The 13,248-nt window shown below is 38.0% G+C and overlaps 1 protein-coding gene across 7 annotated transcripts in view; it reads left to right on the plus strand.

Annotated features, from left to right (window-relative positions):
• LOC137243859 (proteoglycan 4) overlaps positions 1-5,301 on the plus strand; it is a 71,188-nt gene extending 65,887 nt beyond the window's left edge. For all 7 annotated transcript variants that reach the window (XM_067772076.1, XM_067772077.1, XM_067772075.1 and 4 more), the window contains 2 exons: positions 1,967-2,435; positions 4,056-5,301. In XM_067772076.1, coding sequence (XP_067628177.1) covers positions 1,967-2,435; positions 4,056-5,048 — 1,462 coding nt within the window. In that variant the 3' untranslated portion in view covers positions 5,049-5,301. The remainder of the gene's footprint in view (positions 1-1,966; positions 2,436-4,055) is intronic.
• The last annotated feature ends 7,947 nt before the right edge of the window (positions 5,302-13,248 follow it).

A 13,248-nucleotide genomic window follows, 5' to 3' on the forward strand; every position in this document is an offset into this window, starting at 1 on the left:
AGTTGATAAGGAACCAATGGGAAACAATTTTAAAAGAATGCAGTTGCTATTCAATTGAACATCTCGCCAAAGATTCCGGACATTCGAAAGAGAAAACCCAAAAGACGTTCTGAAGATAATTTAAATGAGATGATTGCGAATAATTCAGAGTCTGATTTTAAAAACCATACATTCCTGGTGATCTTTGATTCTTTAATCACTGGCATTACTGAACGATTTGCAGCTATGAGAAATTTGAAGGAGACGTTTTCCTTTTTGTGGCAATTTGAAGACAAGGATGAAGCTACGGTTCGGGCGATCGCAGTAAAATTTGACGAAAAATACAAGTCAGACATTTCTCAAAGCTTAGAATGCGAAATAATTCACTTCAAACACATTTACGAAGCAAATTTTGATAAAGCTCTGTCACCATTGGAATTGCTAAATGCCATCTACATATGTTCAAAATCTGTATACAATTTTCCCCAGAATTTGTGCTGCTTTACGTATCTTTTGCACTATACCCGTCACTGTAACTAGTGCAGAACGTTCCTTCAGCGTCCTTTCAAGAATCAAAAACTTTCATAGATCGTGTTCATCTAAAGAGCGAGTTTTAGGACTTGCCACGCTTTGTCTTGAATCCGTTTTCGCAAGACAGTTAAATTTTGATATTATAATAAAAAATTTTGCAGCAAAAAAAGCAAGAAAAGCCACTCTTTGATATCCGTACCTTCTATATTGAATAACTAAAATTTATAATCATCATTCAATTTATCAGAAATGTATTAAAATGCTACCAAATGACTAGAAAAGATTATTTGAAACAATATGTGGTTGTTAGGAGAGAATTTTATTTCTACATTGCAATAAAATAGTATAAATTGTAAATATTCTGTGTTAATTTAATTTTCAGCTCTTAGTCCAAAAATCATTTAGTTGATGTGGGAAAATTTTTTTTTTTTTTGATGTAATCAATAATGCTTCATGAATGAGACGTCATTAATTCAAATGAATCAAATGGACCCGGATTTCCTCTCTACGGCCCTGCCTACAGGAGATTACTTAAGAAAGTACTCTCAAAGCATTACTCCTTGGAGTAGCTATGGAAGAGTACTTTTAAAACCATCGCTAGAGAAGAAGCCGCCCAAAATAAAACATAACATTTATAAATAAAATCATATTAGTTTCTTTATTCACGCAAGTGCTAAATAACACAAGAATATTCGTAGTAAAATACAAAAGTTGTATTGTTTCATTTACATGTATGTATATATTGTTATAAGTAATTTGTATAGTTTAGTCCTTATATGCCACAGTCCTAAATCGTTCATTAATTTTCGTCTTTTTGCTACCAAACTAAATTCCGAATATGGCGAAAAATTATTGCCTTCTGGTGCTATGCTAGCTATTCCATAACCTCTGATCCGGCATTATCTGGCGTTTCAATTTGGAGCGTCGCATTTTCTCTATTTTTCAATCTACGCGCAAACTTTTCCCTCTCCATTTTCTGAGACGTATCTTTTGTGACGTGTGCTGTATTCCATATTTTACCTTTATATATTTGGTTATAATTATTTTATTTTTCACCAATAAAATTGTTTGTCTTTTAAATTAAATTCACTCCGATAATTCATTCCGACACAATTCCTCTTTGAATATTTCTCTATACTATAGTATGTATACATAAAACCAGTTGAGCGGTTGCATTTTATCACAGTTGCCATATTATAATTTTATTATCAGTTATTTGTATGCAATATTTTACTTTTGGCAACTCTGTTCGATCGTCATCGTGTCGTTAAAACACCAGCAATGATCGGCTGATGGTGGTCCGCAAACGCATTGCAAAAGAGTATTGTTAGAGTACTCCAACATGAAAAAATGGAACACGTAATCCAACAATTTTTGCAGGGTTGCCAACTCTAATTCCGTTATTTTATCTACTAAAAAATCATACAAACTATTAACTAGTCCTCAATCATTACAGAAAAAGCAAACATAATAGATCATCATCCGGGCACAAAAATAGTGCCATTGTATTGGCTACCACAGCTGAGCCTACGCGTAAAACTTTCCGTACCAAAGTAAAACCCACAAATGTGGACGAGCAACAAGCTTCAACAAGCGTTTACATGTTTAAATTGAATCGCACGCCAGGCAGATGGCAGTATACAACAACTCCGAAACCACGTGTGGTAATACGAAAAACTGCCGCCGAGGGTAATACAACCAAGGTGGTAGATCCTTTCGCTGGCAATCCCAGCCTTAATGTGATATCCGAAAATGTAGACCTAGAATCGTCGGGTTCACAAAATGGTGCAGTTGTTAATAATATAGATCAGGTTGGAAACTATCAACATCCTGTGGAAACATTGAATGTAGAAATATCGACACCAGCCGATTTTAAGGATACCTACTATGAGTTGGCGACCATTAAGACACCTTACGCTTTTCAGGTAAGAACTAAATTGGCAACAATTGACTTTGAAATAATGGAATATAGTTTGGATAGAAATCACTCAGCAGCAGGAATGAAGGAACACGCTTTCATATTTTCTTCTTGATATAAATAGCTGTTTCCAAAACATGGCCAATATTTACTGTTGACCACCAAGTCAGTTAAGAGTACTCGATGAAAGCCTTAAGTTTAAGCTGCCCGATAACTGCGCCTTCCGGGCGAAATTTGTTGGTCTTAAAAACGCGGTGTGATCGCTACACAGTGCTACTACAGTCTGAGATAACCAAGCGGTTATTTAAGCTTGACTTCAACTATGGTGCAATCGTGGATTATTTGAAAGTACATACGTGACCTCACTTGCGATCTAATTTTAGATTAGATTAAAATAATTTGGGTCTCGGACCCAAGCAGTATGCCAGGCAACGGTTATGGGATCCCTTGGTCGGCACGAGTACAACTGAACGAGATGTAGTCTGCTGTAAGGGAATCGGAGTTTTTCGGTATGAATGGTCCTAGATTCTGCTTAGTAAACGCTGGACAGATACTATCTGTGTCACTGTCCAATGGGAGTCCATATGGTGCCTCTTAATATTCTGGGAAACTTTTCTTACTGTAGCTGATTGGGAAAAGGTGAGATGACCTAGAAGCTTCAGTGTGGTCATATTTATTCGTTTCCGAAATGATCGCGCTAATACCTGAATGGTGATTGTTAGCAGAACGTACCGGATCGATATCGGGGCAAAGGACCATCAACATCGATAACACTCCACATAAACCTTCGGGGAGTATCTTTATCACTACAACAACAGCATCAACAACAGGTACTGGAGGAATGAGGCGAGCGTTTCGCTGGACAGGGTGCCACTTCCTATTTTCAGAACTATCCCTCGCAGTGCTTTTAATCGACACTTTTGACACTGTGATGTCCTAAGAAATGGCAATTGTACCCTTTTATAGACCTTTTGAATGCGTCCCTAGCTGGTTGGGTCTTATGTAGTCCTACAATAGTGGCACCAGTACGGAGGTATTCATTAAACGTAAAAAAAAACCTGTATTGCTTTACATGACTGTCCGCCAATTTCGCTGCTGGGCAGCTTTACAACGTTCTTCAGTTGCATCTGCCAGATATGAACTTCCATATTCGGACCAATGTACATGTTGACTCTGCCCTCCGAAGGAAATAGGATTAGGACTCGGATTATGAATAAGAATAGGAATATGGAGAGAAAAACATATGTGAATAGGAAGGAATAAGAAGAAGTAGATAAAGAGGAATAGAAAGGGACACACGAAGATGAATGGGAATAGGTAGAGGAAGAGGAATGGAAAGTGAATAGAGAAAGTAAAAAGAGAGGCAAGGTAATAGAGAGAGCGAAGAAAGAGGAAGACGAAAGTAATAAAGAAAGGGCAGAGGAGGAGAACGAGTAGAGAAATGTACAGGCAAAATAAAGAAAATAGGGCAAAGGATATTGAAAGGCGGAAAAAAGCAAGATTAAGATCGAGATAGGACGGCACAGGAAGAGTACAATATCGATATTGATTTTTCGGGCAGGACAACATAGGCGGGGTTTGCTAATTTTACTTCAAAAATTACCAATATTTTTCTAATGTCTTCCAGGTCGGCGGTTTGAAGAAGACACGTTTTATAACTGTCACCTCAACAATAGAAAAAACTCTCACACCCGATCCAACTGAAGTGTCAACATTAGATGGTCCACTAACTGAAAACATTTTGGCAACGTCAACGCGCATGCCCAGTTTGCAGCACGATACCAATATAGCAACGCTTAAAGCTTTACATATCGGCGAACACGAAGAAACGCCAAGCTTAGAAACTGTTGTGGATTCATTTACTACAACAGCGAGAAAGTTACGCACACAAATCTTACCGATCGTTTACGATGTGCACAATGAAACATCTTACATCACGCTCACACAAACTTATGACATAACAAGTCTGATAACTGTAACCAAAACGATGTCGCCGTTAGAAACGGACATACCGTTAAATAGCTTTGCCGATTTTGGTGCTAATCTTGATGAGGCTGGTTCTGAAATAAATCTCGAACTAGAATTTGGTGATGAAGATAATGCAGAGAATACGAAAGATGAAAAACCAGATCGTCCGAAATACTCAGACATAGCTGATCTCCTTGGCAAAACGAGTGGCAATTTAACCGCTGAAGATATACAAAAACTGGCAATGTGGAAGTTACAGAGTACTACACAACCACTACAACAACAACAACAAACGCTGCCAACGCTTATGCTACCCAGCATACCACAATTTACACAGCAACAATTTACACCAGATACCACATTGCCATTCCCATCAATACAACCCTCAATCAATCCATTCCTGCTGCCATTACAACAATTCCAAACGATTACATCGAGTATTGTACACGAAACGATTGCGACACAAACGAATAGTAAAGTTTTGAAATTAACATTCGGCGCACGTACCGCGTATACGACGATCTTCTCGAGTGCGGTTGTGCCGACGCGTGCTACGAGTTATATAACAACAACAATTCCTGTGCAACCAAATGCGGGTGGCGCATTCCCCGGCTACTTTCCACCACCATATCCTCAATATTATCTTGGCTAATTTTTTTTTTTTTTTCAAAATTTCAATTCATCTTGCATCGAAAGTGCGAATTTGTATTTTAGTTTGTTTGTATATAATTTTAGCATCATTATTTTATTTTATTTTCATTTCTTCACACCACAAAAAGTATTCCTTCATTGATTATTTTCACGTACAAATTGAATTTAGAAAATATGAGATTAAAACTTATTTAATTAAATTTTTTTGGTGTAATTTTATTGATTTCGTTTCATAATAAAAATTAAAACAAAAATCTGTGTATTTTCAGTTGATATATTGAATTTCAAACGACGACCTATCTGTGTTGTTGTTGAGTAAACAGTGCTTCGCCCCATTTAATAGGTGCGGCCACTCAACAGTGCTCATTATGCTTATCTGGATCAAACGGCTGCGTAATCATGTGCCGGACCTCATCATAGTGCTTACGAAGATGTTTGCTTATCCTTCATGGAAGCTGGGCTAGATCAACCCCATTGTAGTAAATACCTTGGGATTATTCTTGAAAGTAAGATATAATGGAAGCTTCTTTTGTAGAGTAGAACTAGGATGAACTCAGTTCACAACCCCCCTCCCCCAAAAAAAAAAGGGTCGAGAAATCCGAATTTGGTTCAGAAATTAAAATATACACTTATTATTATTTTATATTTTATATATTTGAAAAATAAAATTTTGTATGGAAAATCTTCAAGTCCAAGTTGTGCAAATAATACCGGCAAGGAAATCTTTATTTTCAGCGATAGCCAAGCGGCAATAAAATCCCTTGGTTCCTCTTCATTCAACTCCGAATTGACATTAAGCTGTCGCCGATTTCTTCAGGAGATGACCCAACAGAACCGTGTACACCTCACATGGGTCCCGGGGCACAGGGACATAGAGGGAAACTGCCCTGCAGACGAACTTGCTAGGCAGGGTACGACCAGACAGATTCTTCCTGACAAAGAACGCCTAGGTATGCCTTTTGCCACTTACAAGCTAATGCTAGATAGTATACCTACAGTCAAGCCAACGAAAGATGGCTACTAACCCCGGGGTGGAGTACATCATAGCAATCCTGGCCTAAATGGGATACTAAGAGATCCCGTCACGTCTACACCCTAAGCAGGGATAAAATCTCATTTGTAGGAGTTCTCACTGGGCACTGCCTCAACGGACGGCATGCGGAAAGGCTAGGAGCCCCCTTTCGACGATGCTGCAGAAGTTGTTAAGAAGACGAGGAAGAGGAAACGGTGATGAACCTCATCTGCAACTGCCCGGCGTTAAGTGGCCCTAGACAACGCTGTCGGGGGGCTCCCTTCCTGAGCAATCTCCGCCAGGTCTGGGAGCATGATATAAGGGACTTGGTAGCTTTTATCAGGTCCTGGAAATGGTTCGAAGAGGAGTGCTAATGGTGTCTTTCTGTGGTACCACAACGGGCGAACTGATATTGGCCTATGTGTGCACATGGAGCAGCAACTACTGTCTAACCTAACCTAACCTAGGTGTGCAAATGAAAATATTTAGCTTCAATACTGCGGGCCTTTTTTCCCAACGGAATATCATAGAGAGTAAAATTTTGCGTATGTGGTTTTCCTTGCGTGCAAAAATGTGCTCCAGAACAATTTTTTTGCACGGTTTTTGCAACAATTTTAAAAATAGAAATTGATTTCACAGAAATAAAAAATGTGCTCCTAAAGAGTTTTTAATTACAAGCAAATTTCGCCATAAACGTGGACCAGGGGTGACTCTAGATGCGTTTGTACAATATGGGTATCAAATGAAAGGTGTTAATGAGTATTTTAAAAGGGAGTGGGCCTTAGTTCTATAGGTGGACGCCTTTTCGGAAATTCGTTATATAGGTGGACCACGGGTGACTCTAGAATGCGTTTGTACGATATGGGTATCAAATGAAAGGCGTTAATGAGTATTTTAAGAGGGCGTGGGCCTTAGTTCTATAGGTGGGCGCCTTTTCGAGATATTGCCATAAAGGTGGACCAGGGGTGACTCTAGAATGCTTTTGTACAATATGGGTATCAAACGAAAGGTGTTAATAAGTACTTTAAAAGGGAGGCGTGGGCCTTGGTTCTATTCGTGGACGCCTTTTCGAGATATCAGCATAAACGTGGGCCAGGGGTGATTCTACAATGCGTTTCTAAAGTTATATTTTGCATCAATAGACCAATCCAATTACCATGTTTCATACCTGTTTTCGTATTTGGTATATTATTATGGCATTTTTTTTTTTCATTTTTAGTAAGTTTCGATATCGAAAAAGTGGGCGTGGTCATAGTCGGATTTCGGCCATTTTTTACACCAATATAAAGTGAGTTCAGATAAGTACGTGACCTGAGTTTAGTAAAGATATATCGATTTTTGCTCAAGTTATCGTGTTAACGGCTGAGCGGAAGGACAGGCGGCCAACTGTGTATAAAAACTGGGCGTGGCTTTAACCGATTTCGCCCTTTTTCACAGATAGCAGTTATCGTCCTAGAATCTAAGCCTCTACTAAATTTCACAAGGATTGGTAATGTTTTGTTCGACATATGGCATTAAAAGTATTATAGACAAATTAAATGAAAAAGGGCGGAGCTACGCCCATTTTGAAAATTTCTTTCATTTTTGTATTTTATTGCACCATATCATTACTGGAGTTGAATGTTGGCATAATTTACTTATATACTGTAAAGATATTAACTTTTCTTTTAAAATTTTACTTTAAAAATTTTTTTTTTTAAAAAGTGGGCGTGGTCGTTTTCCTATTTTGCTAATTTTTATTAAGCATACATATAGTAATAAGAGTAATGTTCCTGCCAAATTTCATCACGATAACTTCAACGACTGCCAAATTACAGCTTGAAAAACTTTTAAAATACCTTCTTTTAAAAGTGGGCGGTGCCACGCCCATTGTCCAAAATTTTACTAGTTTTCATTTCTACGTCATATTTTCAACTCACCTACCAAGTTTCATCGTTTTATCCGTATTTGGTAATGAATTATCGCACTTTTTCGATTTTTCGAAATTTTCGATATCGAAAAAGTGGTCGTGGTTATAGTCCGATATCGTTCATTTTAAATAGCGATCTGAGGTGAGTGCCCAGGAACCTACATACCAAATTTCATCAAGATACCTCAAAATTTACTCAAGTTATCGTGTTAACGGACAGACGGACGGACATGGCTCAATCGAATTTTTTTTCGATAATGATGATTTTGATATATGGAAGTCTATATCTATCTCGATTCCTTTATACCTGTACAACCAACCGTTATCCAATCAAAGTTAATATAATATGTGAGCTCTGCTCAACTGAGTATAAAAATTAATAAAAAACAAGTAAGGAAGGCTAAGTTCGGGTGTAACCGAACATTACATACTCAGTTGAGAGCTGTGGAGACAAAGTAAGGGAAAATCACCATGTTGTAAAAAGAACCTAGGGTAACCCTGGAATGTGTTTGTATGACATGTGTATCAAATGGAAGGTATTAAAGAGTATTTTAAGAGAAAGTAGGCCATAGTTCTATATATGGACGCCATTTAGGGATATCGCCATAGAGGTGGACCAGGTCAGACTCTACAATTTGTTTGTACGATATGGGTATCAAATGAAAGGTGTTAATGAGTATTTTAAAAGGGAGTGGGTTCTATAGGTGAACGCCTTTTCGAGATATCGCCATAAAGTTGGACCAGGGGTGACTCTAGAATTTATTTTCTACGATATGGTTATCAAATGAAAGGTATTAATGAGTATTTTAAAAGGGCGTGGGCCTAAGTTCTATAGATGGACACCTTTTCGAGAGATCGCCATAAAGATGGACCAGGGGTGACTCTAGAATTTATTTTGTACGATATGGGTATCAAATGAAAGGTATTAATGAGTATTTTAAAAGGGCGTGGGCCCAAGTTCTCTAGATGGACGCCTTTTCGAGATATCGCCATAAGATGGACCAGGGGTGACTCTAGAATTTGTTTGTACGATGTGAGTATCAAATGAAAGGTGTTAATGAATATTTTAAGAGGGCGTGGGCCTTAGTTCTATATGTGGACGCCTTTTCGAGATATCGCCATAAAGGTGGACCAGGGGTGACTATAGAATTTGTTTGTACGATATGAGTATCAAATGAAAGATGTTAATGAGTATTTTAAGGGGACGTGGGCCTTAGTTCTATATGTGGACGCCTTTTCGAGATATCGCCATAAAGGTGGACCAGGGGTGACTCTAGAATTTGTTTGTACGATATGAGTATCAAATGAAATGTGTTAATGATAATTTTAAAAGGGAGTGGGCCCAAGTTCTATAGGTGGACGCCTTTTCGGAATATCGTTATAAAAGTGGATCAGGGTTGACTCTAGAATGCGTTTCTACAATATGGGTATCAAATGAAAGGTGTTAATGAGTATTTTAAAAGGGCGTGGGCCTAAGTTCTATAGATGGACGCCTTTTCGAGATATCGCCATAAAGTTGGACCAGGGGTGACTCTAGAATTGGTTTGTACGATATGAGTATCAAATGAAAGGTGTTAATGAGTATTTTAAGAGGGTGTGGGCCTTAGTTCTATATGTGGACGCCTTTTCGAGATATCGCCATAAAGGTGGACCAGGGGTGACTCTAGAATTTGTTTGTACTATATGGGTATCAAATGAAAGGCGTTAATGAGTATTTTAAAAGGGAGTGGGCCTTAGTTCTATAGGTGGACGCCTTTTCGGAATATCGTTATAAAAGTGGACCAGGGTTGACTCTAGAATGCGTTTGTACAATATGGGTATCAAACGAAAGGTGTTAATAAGTGTTTTAAAAGGGAGTGGGCCTTAGTTCTATGGGTGGACGCCTTTTCGGGATATCGCCATAAACGTGGACCAGGGGTGACTCTAGAATGCGTTTCTACAATATGGGTATCAAATGAAAGGTGTTAATGAGTATTTTAAAAGGGCGTGGATCTTAGTTCTAAAGGTGGACGCCTTTTCAAGATATCGCCATAACGGTGGACCAGGGGTGACTCTAGAATTTTTTTTGATTTCGCCCTGCAAAACTTTTTCATTTTCTTCTACTTAATATGGTAGGTGTCACTCCCATTTTACCAAGTTTTTTTCTAAAGTTATATTTTGCGTCAATAGACCAATACAATTACCATGTTTCATCCTTTTTTTCGTATTTGGTATATAATTATGGCATTTTTTTCATTTTTCGTAATTTTCGATATCGAAAAAGTGGGCGTGGTCATAGTAGGATTTCGGCCATTTTTTACACCAGTACAAAGTGAGTTCAGATAAGTATGTGAGCTGGGTTTAGTAAAGATATATCGATTTTTGCTCAAGTTATCGTGTTAACGGCCGAGCGGAAGGACAGACGGTCGACTGTGTATAAAAACTGGGCGTAGCTTCAACCAAATTTCACAAGGATTTGTAAATTTTTGTTCGACTTATGGCACTAAAAGTATCCTAGACAAATTAAATGGAAAAGGGCGGAGTCACTCCCATTTTGAAATTTTCTTTTATTTTTGTATTTTGTTGCAACATATCATTACTGGAGTTGAATGTTGACATATTTTACTTATATACTATAAAGATGTTATCTTTTCTTTTAAAATTTGAATTTAAAAAAATTTTTTTAAAAAGTGGGCGTGGTCGTTCTCCGATTTTACCAATTTTTATTAAGCAGACATATAGCAATAAGAGTAACGTTCCTGCCAAATTTCATCATGATATCTTCAACGACTGCCACAGCAGAGCTCACAGAGTATATTAACTTTGATTGGATAACGGTTGGTTGTACAGGTATAAAGGAATCGAAATAGATATAGACTTCCACATATCAAAATCATCAGGATCGAAAAAAAATTTGATTGATCCATGTCCGTCCGTCCGTCCGTCCGTCCGTCCGTTAACACGATAACTTGAATAAATTTTGAGGTATCTTGATGAAATTTGGTATGTAGGTTTCTGAGCACTCATCTCAGATCGCTATTTAACATGAACAATGTCGGAATATAACCACGCCCACTTTTTCGATATCGAAAATTTCGAAAAACCGAAAAAGTGCGATAATTCATTACCAAAGACGAATAAAGCGATGAAACTTGGTAGGTGAGTTGAAATTATCACGCAGAATAGAAAATTAGTAAAATTTTGGACAATGGGCGTGGCACCGCCCACTTTTAAAAGAAGGTAATTTAAAAGTTTTGCAAGCTGTAATTTGGAAGGCGTTGAAGATATCATGATGAAATTTGGCAGGAATGTTACTCCTATTACTGCACGTATGCTTAATAAAAATTAGCAAAATCGGACAACGACCAGGCCCACTTTAAAAAAAAAATTTTTTTAAGTCAAATTTTAACAAAAAGTTTAATATCTTTACAGTATATAAGTAAATTATGTCAACATTCAACTCCAATAATGATATGGTGCAACAAAATGCAAAAATAAAATAATATTTCAAAATGGGCGCGGCTCCGCCCTTTTTCATTTAATTTGTCTAGGATACTTTTAATGCCATAAATCGAACAAAAATTTACCAATCCTTGTGAAATTTGGTAGGGGCTTAGATTCTGGGACGATAACTTATTTCTGTGAAAAAGGGCTAAATCGGTTGAAGCCACGCCCAGTTTTTATACACAGTCGATCGTCTGTCCTTCCGCTCGGCCGTTAACACGATAACTTGAGCAAAAATCGATATATCTTTACCAAACTCAGTTCACGTACTTATCTGAACTCACTTTGTATTGGTATAAAAAATGGCCGAAATCGAACTATGACCACGCCCACTTTTTCGATATCGAAAATTACGAAAAACGAAAAAAATGCCATAATTCTATACCAAATACGAAAAAAGGGATGAAACATGGTATTTGGATTAGTTTATTGACGCAAAATATAACTTTAGAAAAAAACTTTGTAAAATGGGTGCGACACCTGCCATACTAAGTAGAATGAAATGAAAAAGTTCTTCAGGGCGAAATAAAAAACCCTTGAAATCTTGGCAGGAATACTGTTCGTGGTAATATATCTAATCTAATATCTAATATATCTAATATATATATATATCTAATATATATTATAAATGGGAAAGTTTGGATGTTAAGATGTTTGGATGTTTGGATGTTTAGATGTTTGGATGTTTGGATGTTTGGATGTTTGGATGTTTGTCTAGACGTTTGTCTTTGTGACTCAATAACGCAATAACGGCTGGACGGATTTGTATGAAATTTGGCATGCATATAGCCAATAGTCTAGAAGGATCTACTAGCTATATATTTTTCAAAAGGGGCGTGGTCTCCGCCACCTAGGAACAGTTCTAATTTAATTATTATATTTTTTTGTCTTTGCGACTGAATCACGCCAGAACGGCTTCACGGATTTTGATGAAATTTGGGACAGAGATAATAGGCTACTGGCGAAATTTTTTTCGAACATGGAAAGGGGGTCCCACGACCCCTTCGAATAATTACTTTTTAACAATTTTTACACATTATAACTTTACGTATACTGACCTTCACCAATATTACAAACTCAATGGGTGAAATAAGTCGAGGGCTTACAAAGTGAGCAGTGATACACCCCCCCCCCCCCTTTCCCCTCTCGTGCAAAATCTATAAATTGTTATAACTCAATGTAAATTTTGTCCTAAAATCAATAATTTTTGGTATCTGGCTCATACAGATCGAGATCTAAACAATTTTGGAAAAACGATCAGTGGTACTCTCCTCCTCCCGCCATCCGCCTCCTTCAATTGCTTTTATTAGCACGCTTTTATTAGCTTTACCTGTATGTTTCTTTGTAACTCTTCATTCGCTCCAACGCGCCTGTTGCCTTATTAACATGGTTTTATAATTATCTTCACCCTATTTGTAATCCCGTTTGGGTCATCTCGTGACCCTTCAGGGATCATTTCTGGATGGTTTTCGGGATCCGTCCGCGATCCCGCCGGTGTCATTTCTGGACTTTTCGGAACTTTTCCGGATTATTTTGGGACCCTTCCGGGATCATTTGTGTATAGTTTTCGGGATCCGTCCGGGATTCCGTCGGGATTATTTTGGGACATTTTCGGGACTATTCCGGGATCATTTCGGGACTATTTCGCGATCATTTGGGGACCCTTTCGGCATCATTTCTGGACGGTTTTCGGATCCGTCCGCGATCCCGCCGGTGTCATTTCTGGACTTTTTCGGAACTTTTCCGGGATTATTTTGGGACCCTTCCGGGATCATTTGTGTATAGTTTTCGGGATCC

The sequence above is a fragment of the Eurosta solidaginis genome, chromosome 3 (genome assembly GCF_040869045.1).
Source record: "Eurosta solidaginis isolate ZX-2024a chromosome 3, ASM4086904v1, whole genome shotgun sequence".
Classification (NCBI taxonomy): Eukaryota; Metazoa; Arthropoda; class Insecta; order Diptera; family Tephritidae; genus Eurosta; species Eurosta solidaginis.